This window comes from Triticum urartu, chromosome 5A (assembly GCF_056163025.1).
Source record: "Triticum urartu cultivar PI428250 chromosome 5A, HENAU_Tu73, whole genome shotgun sequence".
NCBI lineage: Eukaryota > Viridiplantae > Streptophyta > Magnoliopsida > Poales > Poaceae > Triticum > Triticum urartu.
Genome location: NC_141877.1, coordinates 351,353,518 through 351,365,993, shown reverse-complemented (window position 1 = coordinate 351,365,993; position 12,476 = coordinate 351,353,518). Strand labels below are relative to the sequence as shown.

Genomic DNA, 12,476 nt, shown 5'->3' with positions numbered 1-12,476 from the left:
TCTCCATCGATAGATCTTGCATGTGCGTAGAAAAAATTGTTTTCCATGCAACGTTACCCATCATCTCTGACATAGCTTTTTCAGCTTCAGAATTCCAGCTCTCGACAATCTCCCTCTTCATGTAAATCTTGCAAATTAAGAGAGAAAGGGCATTAGAATTTCTCCATAAAGTATTGATCAAAAACATTCTAAATAACAGTAGGAAAACATGATGCAAAATGGACGTATCAGGGTTCCCTCGTGTGGAAGCAGAATCAGACTCCTTAATTGTTATAAATTTCTACAACGGTCAATCTAGATGGTGAGATGCAACAACGTCAATTTTTGCGGAGTGTTTGGATGTGTCCACTTCGATCAGGAAGGTCATCTTTAAACATTGTTCTCATTCTCTTAATAAAGCAGCGCATGTGCTAGCTAACTATTCTTATTGTAATAAGATCTCTCTTAGTTGGACTGAGGAGCCTACGGGCTGCCTGATCTCGGCACATGTGGATGATGTAATATCTTTGTTAAATCAATATAGCTAGCCATGATGTTCTTCCCTAAAAAAATAATTCCTCAATCTTGATTCTTAAGGGCGTGATTGGTTCTCTTAGCAAATTTTGTCTGCATTGCATGCTTGGCCTAGTTGGTCCTGACTGAGAAAAACTCAGGCAAAAAACCAACAGTTGTGTGTTGTTTATTTGTTTGCATACCCTCTAGTCCGCGAGGGGCTTAACAAAAGGTGATCTATTTGGTTACCCACTTGCTTGCACGAAAACACAAGACATGGTGTTTGGTTTCATGCAACGCTTGCTATCTAGTAACCTCTTTGGTGAAGTGGTGAGGTTACGAGCACACTGGGGCATGTAGAAGAACCCAAAGACACACAAAAGATAGCATAATAACAAAGTTCTGAACCATAGGAAGCAGTTTTAAACATAGCACCACACATAAACACAACAGCTCTTAAGCAAAGCAGTACACCATAGTCGACACTACACCAGCTGGAGCAACTGAGAGTTATCCTAGACGTTCGCGGCAAAGGCGTCGTCGTGCCGCCCGCACTTGGTCACCACTTCAATGTCGTCATCGTTGAAGACGATGACCTTGAGCGTGTTGGGAGTCAGCAACTTGAAGGTCACTATGTACCCAATCTTAATCTGATGGTCGGCGGCGAAGGTGGTCCAACCCTGATCAAGGGTGACCCTGCCATTCATAGCCTCACGGTGACCCTCCATAAGCAGCTGGTGTTCGTTTTCAGCTTGAACTTCGCCGGCATGTCCGGGAAGTGCTTGGTGAAGTCTAGGGGCATTGGTATGCACTCGAGCTTCGGGGCAAGGATCACCTTCCGGAAGTGAGTTGGTCCACCCTCCTCATGGTAGTGCACGTAGTTCCGGCCTTGCCGCTCGGGGGCTCCTCCAGCACCACTCGTCATCTATGGGCGACACCTCCTTAGGCCTGGTTGGCATAATCTCCAAGGGCGGAACCACTTCCTTTTCCCTCGTCTTCATCTCGATCTGCGTTATGAAGAGCACAAACTTCATGGCGTTATGAACAACACAAAGTTCATGGTGTTATGAACAACACAAAGTTCGAAGATTGATCGGCATTAAAACCTATCATCGAAAGACCCTATATTTACCCAGCCTGACGGTCACTACTTACCCACCACCGCACTCATTTAACCCTCTTTGTCTCTCACTCTTCCTCCTATCCATCGACATGAACTCCAACTCCAACTTCAACCCCAACCCCTTCCCTTGGGGCATTGGATGGAGGGATTTCTTCCTCGGGTGCTCACTCGCTGACCGCACCAAGTTCGAGAACACCATGGAAGTGTGCTCGAACTTTAGTAGCATCAAAGACATGCACAAGGAGGCAGACACTGTGGTGAAGAAAGCCATGGCGGAGGAGTTGAAGACGCTGATTCCTGACCTAGTGAAGGGCGTTATATCAGCCGACATCCTTCGTTGGGCCATGAATCAAAGGCCGACCCCGACGACACTGGATGGAGGGCAAGGTGGGGTAAGTATAGAGAGTACAGGGATCCTCATGACCAGCGTGTTAGAGCGTACTAGAATATGACTTTGGTGGTGCATGAGGTCATCGATTTGGAGCCGGAGGAGAAAGAAGAAGCGGTGGAGTTGGTTGTCAAGGTGCCGGAGCTAGGCCACCATACTTGGCCAATCGATCTGGACTCCAATGAGGATGACGAGATGGTAGTCCAATTGGAGGACAAGAACAAGGCCAAGGGCACCCGCCGCTCCAACTGCCTCCACGGTCATTGGGGCTAAGATTAGAAACTATTGTGTAAGATTAACCCCCAATCCCCATTCCACTTGTACTCAGTCAGATTGGAACCCTAAAGTCCAATGCTACTAGGAACTCGTGATTATGTTATGATCAGTTCTATAGCTATTTCTCCGATTCCCCATTCCCCATTCCCCTAGAACGGGATTGAATCTAAATGCGAGTCGAATGTGAAATAGTAAGTGAGGAGGTCAAAATAGTGCTTACCTCCATTGCCGAAGTGTTGCAGCTGATGTTGCAGATGCCAATGATGGAGGCCGGTGTTCACCTTGTTGTTCTCCGATTCGCTGGACGTCGTCGTCGTCGGTGAGAGTGGGAAAGTGGAGGGAGGGAAGAGAGAGTGGCGAGGGAAGATAAGGATAATTATTGCCGGTGCTTCAAGAAGCAACACGACTTCTCAAGTGTGGCTCCTCGCGTCCAGCCGCCGCCGCCCATGTGCATCGCGCGGGCCTGGCTCTGAAAAAACTGCCGACTTGGACGTTCCTAACGCGCTTGGCTAGGAGCTGCTTTAAGTTTCGTGTGATATAGAACCAATATTGAACGCACGGGAACCAAATAGCCTATTTTTTTCCGGGTAGGTCCGGTTGGCCTCTATGCAGGCTACCATACACGCCCTAAGTGCGTGTAGGTGATGTTACATATTCCATAGAGAGAAAAGGAGAGCTTGGCCGATTTTATGGCAATTTCATCAGTTGTACTTGTATGTCTTCCTCTGCTTTTGAATTTAATTCTATTCATGCGCCCGTTGCTTGCTACAATAATTATTTCATGTGTATAAGTGCGAAGTTTTAGGAGACACCTTAGTTTCGGAAAACTCAGAAAAGAAATTGCCATGTTTCAAAAACACTCAAAAACAATTATGTGAAGACTTATACATGTTCACTTTAGGTCTGTAAAATTTTGTTAAAAAAATATTATGATTTGTAAGCTACACAAATGAAGCAAAATCCTGTCCCAACAAAAATAATCCGGCCCATTTTCATGTATGTATTTATCTTATCTTTGTAAGCCACATATGAAAATATATTGTTATAAAAATTCACACGTATGTAGTATACATGTGTGTACGCTACTTTAAAAAATCAATGTATAAAATCAGTATTTGAGTGCGGGGCCCATGGAGCCCGTCCTCTATTTGCATTTTTCGACGTTCTCTACCACTATAGCTAGTGGTGCCCTTAGGGCATCTTCAGCCGCGTCCACAGGAAGGCCTCCCTAAGCGTTTTTTTGCACCGGCACCGAAAAATCGGCCTAATCATGTTCCAGGAGGCCGATTTTCGCCGACCTGGGCCAAAAACAGCGCCGGCGGACCCAGGCCGAACCCGGCGCGTTGGGGGGCGCCCGGGAGCGCCGGGGCAAACTGTTTTGGTGCGAAATAGCCGCGGGCCCGCCGTGTCAGGGACACGGCTCTCTTCTCGCCCCTTCGTCGTCCTCATCGCCTTGTTTCCCGCGACGAATCAATGCCAAAACTGTCGCGCTGCCGCGCCGGTCAGCTTGCGCCATTGATGCCTCACGGGCGGCGCAGTGAAGACCGGATGACGCGCGTCCCTCGCCCTCCCTCGCCCGCCACGCGTACACACGGCGGCTCGCGCACGGGCGGCGCCTCGGCCTATATAAGACGCGCCCCAACGCACTCGGCGACTCGCACTCTCTCGCCGTCGTTGTTCCTCCCTCTCCTCTCTCTCGCCGTCTCCAGTTCATCACACCCATGGCCGAGCGCTTCCCAGGCGACGGCGCGGCGACGAACGGCTTCGGCCGCCGCCATCTTCACGAGGACGAGGCTCGCCTCCTTTTCGAGGCCAAGTACCCGGTCCCGCCGGACATGCGGGTGCCCGGGGCGTGGAGGATCAGCACCGGCGGCGTGCCGGTGCCCCCGGTACCCACCGGCGCGGCGCGGCGTGCGGAGATCGCACGCATCCGCTCGTCCCTGCCGCGTGTGGCGAGGGAGGGGCCACGGTACGTTCCCGACAGCCCGCTCTGGGAGCCTTATTTCCGCCGCCGTCACGCCGAGCAGCTCGAGGCCACCAACGGCGTCGTGCCCTCCGGGAGGCTCAACACCGCCGGCCGGCGTCGGTGGTGGGGCGTGCCCGGGCGCACGTTGGAGGCCGTCCTTGAGTACATCGAGGGCGGCAACACGCCGCGCCTCGAGTACCCCGCTCCCCCGTCCTTCTCACGCCGTCGGGGAAGCTCCTGGACCCCGAGGCGCATGGAGACCGGGGGGTCCTCCTCCTCGTCCGGTGGCTCCCCCTGCCTCCACCTCCGCCCCGTCAAGCCGGAGCCCCAGGGCACGCCTGTCAGCGCGTGCACCCGCAGCTCCGGCGTCCGCATCGGCGACAACGCCTCCCCCACCGGTCGCTTCGTCCTCGTCGAGCCCAAGCCGGAGCCCGGCCTCCCCGCGGAGTACGAGGAGATAGCCCGGCGTGGCTTCTCCGACGAGGACGCCCTGCGATGGGCGCGGGACGACTACCTCCGCGACGAGATGGTCCAGCAGCGCCAGGCCCTGGAGGAGATCGCCGCCCACAAGCATGGGCGCGAGGACGAGCACGGCGTCGTGGTCCTCGAGAGCGACGACGACGACGACGACGCCCCCGGACCGTCCAACCCGCCGCGCCAACCGGCGGAGGGATGCAGCAGGGACGGCGGAGGCGTCAGCGGGGACGACGACGACGACGACGGTGACTACACGCGGTTCTACAGCCTCCTCGGCATGTAGAACCGCGTGGTCGGGCGGCGAGGCGGGCGGCGAGGGAGACGGCGGGGGTAGCCCGCGGTAGTTTTTCCTTTTTTGTAAAATATGTTTAAATTTGAACGAACTCGAACATGTTTGCGTTGTGTTTGCGCCGAATTTGAACATTTTAAAAACCCGTGGGGGGCCGCGACTGGGGGGCATCACGCCCCCAGTGCGCGGTTTAGCGCCGGTGCGCCCCCAGGGGGCGATTTTTTGCCCCTCCTGAGGGGCCAACGGCTGGAGATGCCCTTAACAACCACGCATTTTCCATTTGGACGCTGCCCACACAAGTTTAGCAAATCCAAATCAAATAGTATCTTCCTCTCAAAAAAATATGCTGCTACAAAATATATGTGAAATTCTTAATTTCAAACATAGTTAAATTTCATACTAAGATGTCATTGTGTTTAAAATTCTTGCATTATCATATGAGTATTTTGAAATGGTTGTTTAATGCCCCTCCGCGCGTCGCCCTCCTCTAGCGACACAGGGGAACCCTAGCCGCCGCCAAGTAGTCCCCTTCGCCGTCCTCTCCCGCGTCACCGCCGCTGAAGGGACAACCGGCGAAGCCGGGCTGGGCCCCATGATGGTGGCGGTTGGGCGGATCTGGTCCATCTCGTGCTCCCCCCGCACCCCCCCCCCCCCGTGCACGCGCGCGCCGCCTCCTTCTCTACCTGCTCCCTCCCATGGGCTCCGACCCCCATCTCCGGCGGCATTTCCTACTCCGGATCGGCGTCCTCGGCGAACCTGCGTCGCGTCAGCCCATGGCCTCCGATGGATGGTACTTTTCCCTCACCGGCGGAGGGATCTAAATCGGGGGTGCCATCCTGCAGGGGTGCGGTTTGGCACGGCCGCAGTCACCGTTTGGCTACTGTTGACTGCGGGTCGAGGATGGGGTCCCCTTCCTGCCCTGGCTCGGCGTAATTGTGTCTCCATCAAGCAAGGCCCTTTCTTCGTTGGTTGCCCTTGTGGCTTCCAATTCTGGGCAGCGCTGCTAGGCAGTCCCTCGCCGCCGTCGATTTGGTACCGGCTGCAGATGGACTTGTAGCGGCGGTTTGTGCCGGAGCAGCACTTGCACGGCAGCTGGGTAGGCCGGCTCCGTGTGTGTGGCCCATCTCCCCCAGAGAGGCGGGTGGGGTTGGTTTTGTGGTTCCCGGAGTGGCGGCTCCGAACGTTTGGCGTGGTGGCATCCTTGCGGCGAGTGTTGTTGTGCGGTGCTGGTGTGTGACCATGGTCGTGTGGGCGACACGGCGGCTCGCTTGGGCGGCTCTATGTGTGTTGGGTGTGGCTCAGGCAGATCTGTGTGTCGCTCTCGTCACCCTATGGCTACCTCGCCTCTCCGACGAGCCTTGGCTGCCGGGAAGGTGATGGATGTAGGACTTTAGGTGGTTGCTGGCGATTATCCCGGGTGAAAACTCTGCACGACAGTGTCATTGCCAGTGGCGACGACACTCTCGAGCGCCGCTTCCCCTCCTTGGAGGAGTCACTGTGGGTTGTCCTCCTCCTTGTGCTCTGGGTGAAAACCCTTGTTCCGGCTTGTCGGACTAGGCGGTGGTGACACTGTCATGCCGTTCCTTTCTTGGAGGCTCTGTCTCATGAGCAAAGATCTGATTGCTGATGGCCGAGGGTGTGGTAATGGACGGCAGTTTCTTCTGCACTTCGACGGTTCTGTAGCCTCGACGATAGTGACCTCAAGGGGTGTTAGTTTGCATTGCCGTTGTGCCCAAATTCCTCCCATGTGGTCTCGGCGTTTGTGTCCATCCAGAAGCTAGGGTGAGCGTCCTCATTGTTCGACGGTACGGCGCCCTTCGAGCCAGGGCGAGAGGCAGGTGGGCTCCTTTCGACGATGCAGCTGGATGACACTATCGCCGGTTGCCCAGGAGATGGTAGTGGCATTGCTTCATGTCAACCAGTACCTTGCTTCGGTTGGCTTGAGTGCGGTTGAGGGCCTCGTTGTGGTACTTCGGTTGGCTTGAGTGCGGTTGAGGGCCTCGTTGACTTAAAGCGGTGCTTCATTATCCCACCTTATGCTTGCTTGCACTCTTGTGGGTTTTGTTGTTCGTCCTCAACACCTATGTATCTTGCCGTCTTTGTTTTCTGTTGTTGTTGTGTGTTGTGGTGTTCGTATCGGTCATTGTAAGGGCTTCATTAATTTAAATCCGGGCGATGGCCTCCTTTTAAAAAAAGTTGTTTAATAGTATATGTAGGTTGCTCAACAGAACATGCACAAGTCTATAGCTCAAACAAGATTTACGGAATCAGGAGAAACCACGAGAATGATGATATCATTTATTGACCCCTGAATCTCACTTTGGCACAAAAAATACATACATCTACAGACATCAGGAACAGCCAGTTCTTAAATCGGTGAAGCCTGCTACAGAAAACATCCTCTTTTTTCCTTCCATACAATGACTATTAAGGAACATGTCACTTTTAATGAATCAAGCAGATGTTCTATAAACTTACATATGAATTCCTTTTCTTCTTTCTGTTGAAGCAGTTCCATTTACTCATCAAGTTGAGTGCTTCGCAATGAGTTTATCAACGTGGATGATAATATCGTCAATATTGGGACGAACTGCAGGATGTGGCTGCAGCATCCAGGTTACAAACTGGCGGAGAGTGTCAGGATAGGACGAACCCGTCTCAGTAGGCCACTTCACCTGTGCACTTTTAATGACTGTTACTAAGCTTTCGCCAGCAGATTCATCGAGCTCATAATCAAATGGTGACTTTCCATACCTATAATAAATAAGAACATGATCAGATGATCAGCAGCTTGCACTACAGAATCTATAAACTAAGTACTAGATACAATGACATGCCATGGCAGTACGGCAGTACGCCATGATGAGCTATTTGTCTTGATCCAGTTCCAGACAAAAAAAAAGCCCTAAATAATGGATTCTGCAGGGATGGTCAGATTCAAGGTTTTTGAGTCGATGAGTCGACGAGTCGCTCAGGGGCGGCGACTCTAGACTAGTCGTGACTAGTCTAGACTCATGGTCGACGAGTCGACATGCGACGAGTCGACGTGAGTTATGCAGTAGGCAGTAGGTACAATAAAATTACCATACAGAAGCACTATCCTGTATCATCTCTTTTCCTTTTGCTCTGATCTGCTCTAGACCTCTAGTGCTTCTGCTTGGTAGCTCAGGGGAGGAGCAGACCAGCAGCAGCAGCAACCATGGAAGGAGGGGAGGAGCAGACCACCAGCAGCAGCAACCAGAGGAGGGACGGAGCAGATATGCAGCAGCAACCAGGGGAGGAGGGGAGGAGCAGCAAGCCAGCAACCATGGGCGGCGGCGGTTGCCAAGGAAAGGGTTGGGTCAGGGGGGAGGGGGAACTGCTTCGATCTAGGTTTCCAGCAAGCAAGATTAGAGAAAAAAAATTGAGTCGTTCGACCCAGAAAACACGACGAGTCGTGACTAGTCGTGACTAGTCGCTCGAGTCGCTCGACTCATACCATGAGTCGAGTCGCTAGGCTGAGTCGACCCTGCCAGTGTGACTCATCGACTAGTCGCGACTAGTCGAGCGACTCGAAAACAGAGGTCAGATTTATAACTACAAGCCTTTTCACTAGCATAGAACAGGTCTACGCTGTTGCTACCATTTTTTGAAGAATTGTGTCAAATAGGCTACTTCGGGTTGTGGAAATTTTGACAAAATACAATATAAAAAGGGTTTCAAACACATGGCAGGATTTCTACGTAACTACAGCAGTATTTAACAAAGATGCTGTTTAATTACTACCTCCGTTCCAAAATAATTGAAGTTCCGGATTTCTAAGTCAAATTTGTTTAGTAAGTTTGACCAATTCTATAGAAAAATAGATTAGTAGAACACCAAATTAGTCTCATGAGATTCTTCATGAAATATGCTTTCATATTATGTGTATTTGGTATTTTGGTGTTGTAGATCTTAGTGCATCTTTCTATAGAGTTGGTCATGTTAGACTTAAACAAGTTTGACTTAGGACAAACCTAGAACTTCAATTATTTTGGAACGGAGGGAGTACCCCTTAAAAACTATTGGAAACAACATAAATGAAGTAAACCTTAATTTGATGCGAGTAGTTTTAGGCACGGGTACTAACTATCAATCCCAAAACAATTAACATCAAACGGTGAGGCCATATGTCAGTTCATAAAGTTTCTGCATGAGAGAACTTACATCATAGCATAAAGGGTGCATCCCAAAGACCATACATCTGTCCTCTCATCAATATCGGCATGGGGCGGGCACTCCCATAATTCAGGTGCCCGGAAATGTGCAGAGCAGTGCTCTGAAGCCCATTCCTACATTAAATCAATTGCCAGTGAAAGTAAGAAGTCCAGCACTCATCATATTTACAGAAAGAAATCATAAAATAATCCATATTAGCTCCCAAATGATTTCTCATACTTGTTGCCAAACTACAGAAATGTGAACAAAAGTTCAACCATTCTATCAATTACACTAGATTGCCTTACAATCAGCACTGGCTGAACAAACTGTTAATATAAACTATATTATCCATTTCAGTTACCATCTATAAGTGTAAAGGTACCTGCAGCTGCAAAGCTTCTGCTTGTGATCTAATAGCTCTTCTTGCTGGGCGAGCACTTTCAAAGTCCATCAAGATAGCAAGATGAGGCTGTTCCTTCCTCTGAGTTATGAGGACATTGTCTGGTTTAACTCCATTGTGAGCATATGGTGGCTCAAAACTGTGCATATGCTTCAGTCCTGCACATAGCTGTAGGCAACACAAATCACATAACTAACAGGCTAATCCTCACAGAAAGTTGCTACCAGCAGCAGAAGGGGGTAAAAGAGTATAACTTACAGTTGTTACAAGCATAAGTAAATCGATTTTGCTAACATCACAGACCAACCTTAGTGATGGTACAGTCCACTTTCGCTATATACTAAATTTAGTAATATCACAAAGGAATATTGAATTAATGGAGAACATAAAAAATTATAAGGAAGATCAAACAAATACAATTCATGATCAAGAACAAGATAAAAAAATTGGGTCTCAATTTTGATATAAATAAAAACATTTGGTCTAAACTCTAAAGTGACAGAAAAAAAAGGGAAATAAGAGTAGAAGATTATGAGTCATTACGGTCATGCCTAATTGTTCCAACATGGTATGTCGAACTACCATTGCACCCCTACTGTAGTTGTCCAATAAGGATACAATATCGTATTGTACACAAGACAGCAGTAAGTATAAGTATTTACCTGGCGAAATATCTGGAGAATGGTGATTGTTGAAAGGTACTCCTTCTTTTCTTGCATGGATTTAGTTACATCCTGCAAGGTTCCATCTAAGTGAACTGGGAACAACAAGTAAGCCTCATGGTTCTGCGACCCATCTTGCACACCCTACATACATATAAGTGCAGATCTATTGGTACCAGCACAGATAGTTAAATTATTGTATTGTGATACCAATTAAAGCTGCTAAATCTCCATCAGCAGATAGTCAACCATATCTGGTTTTTTTTTGTTACCCAACATAAGCTACCAAATATTTTTTTAAAGTAAATATCACTGAGCTGGAAGATGAAAGATATAATACTACTATCATGATTTGGATGCGGGCATGATATCTATTTGTATCCAACTTACCTTGACTGCAATAATGGCATTTTCAAGAAGTGGAAGTAAATTTGGATGGCTGAATTGAGAGGACACTCGGATCTCCTGCCGAACTAGCTCCAAGTGTTGGTCGCTCTGAATAAGAACTTTCTTCAAAGCATATGTCCCATCAGCTGAAAAGAAAATCGAGGAAAATGAGATGATAAAAAGAAACAAGTGCAACAAACAATAACTGGAAAGCCAAACACAATACAACAGCCAGAGCATGATGATCCTTAAAAGATGAAGAGTCAAAAGTTATCAATAGATTAGTACTCATCAAGTAATCATGTCACTGAAATGCCGTGATATTCGTCTTAGGCCCTTTAGTAGAATATATACTAAGTCTGTTTTCTACGGATATCGTAAATCTTAGAAAGCAGTTTGATAGATTCGCTTTGAAGGGCGATATTTGGTTGACCATATGCAACTCACAGGATGCTCAAGAGGTTGACAATATTGGACCTAAGCCAAATTTAATGGAGTGGTTAGTTTAGCATGCTGCAGCAATTAGTCTTAAAATGCACTTTCCAATATGGTTCTCCAAAATTCGACAAGGCATAAATTATGCCAATAGAATAGACACGGATCAACAATTGAAAATGATTGTAACCACAGAAACTTAAGCTAGGACACGGATATGACTGTCTCTCCGAATCAAGATCATTTGGTAGATCTGTCACCGCATAGTTTGGTCGATTTGGAATTTTGGATGAGGACAAAATGTGTATAGACGAGCTCACAATGTGGGAAGCAATCCAGTAAAGTAGGAGCGAAAAACTACGCAAGTGCTGACATAATTGAGGAGACACCCATAACCTGAAGCAGGATTTTAAAGAAATGAGAAAGTTGCCGTGCCGATCTCCGTTGGTGAGGAGGGCACATCTGGATTGACCCAGTCAATGAAGAAAGAGAGGCATTTCGCCGCACGCACGCCGGATTCAAACCAGTGCATGCGTGATCTAACCGACAACACCCTCAGATCTGAGTCAGGGGGTGAGGAGAGCTAGACAAGGTGCGGACCTGAGATGTGTGACGGGTCGACGCCCTTCTTCTTGGCGAGCCCTGCGGCGCCGGGTCCCGCTCCGGCGGTGCCGTCGGAGACCGCGGCGGCGGCGACGACCTCCTTGACGAGGAAGACGGAGGAGCCTGCGGGGCCGGCGTCGCCGAGCCTGCGGAGGACGCGGAAGCGGTAGTCGTTGACCCAGATGTCGCCGCCGCCGCCGCCGACGGTGTCGTACAGCGCGTTGAGCCCGGAGAAGGAGCACCCCATGGCGGACGCGACGTCTCCCCCTCGAGCGAGCGAGCGAGCGCTTCCGGTCCGGGGCAGGAGGAGGACCGGCTTATTACGGTCGCACACGCGGCGCCCGCGCGTGTTTTGAGTGACGGGGAAATGTCTCGTCCGGGGCGGTGGCACGTCGTAGATCTGGGCTGGGCTGGTGGTGTTGGCGCTTTCGCAAGCAGATCTCGCCTAAAAAGTAGGCCGCTGCCACTATTTTAACCCGTTGAGGTCAGCGGGTCGCGCCACCCTGCGGCAGATCCCGGATGCAGAGCTGTAAAATTGGAAGGTTCCGAACGTAGAAGAAGAGCCAAGAGACAAACAACACCGAAGATCCAACAGATTATCATTTCAGATTTGCTGAAGTTTCATGTCGCTGAAAATTTCATAGATTGCGGTTGATTGTTTAATCGTCGAATTTACTCATGATTCGTGCTCGCCGAGTCGAGGAAATAATAAATGTCGGGTTTGGGCAGATCCAGCGATGCCAAATACGCGGAGAGGAGCCGATGACAACAAAAAGGAGGCAAAAAAATAATGTTCTTG

The 12,476-nt window shown here is 49.7% G+C and overlaps 1 protein-coding gene and 1 pseudogene across 1 annotated transcript; both read right to left on the bottom strand.

Annotated features, from left to right (window-relative positions):
• Window positions 1-1,007: 1,007 nt before the first annotated feature.
• Window positions 1,008-1,526, bottom strand: LOC147971357 (B3 domain-containing protein REM20-like; annotated as a pseudogene).
• A 5,760-nt stretch (window positions 1,527-7,286) lies between these two features.
• LOC125508951 (uncharacterized) lies at window positions 7,287-12,094 on the bottom strand. Its single transcript, XM_048673770.2, has 6 exons — window positions 11,675-12,094; window positions 10,643-10,785; window positions 10,253-10,396; window positions 9,573-9,758; window positions 9,197-9,321; window positions 7,287-7,765 (listed from the first exon to the last, which is right to left on the bottom strand). Exons 1-6 carry the CDS (start codon window positions 11,922-11,924, stop codon window positions 7,537-7,539), a joined length of 1,077 nt encoding a protein of 358 aa, XP_048529727.1. The 5' UTR covers window positions 11,925-12,094; the 3' UTR covers window positions 7,287-7,536.
• Between the last annotated feature and the right edge of the window lie 382 nt (window positions 12,095-12,476).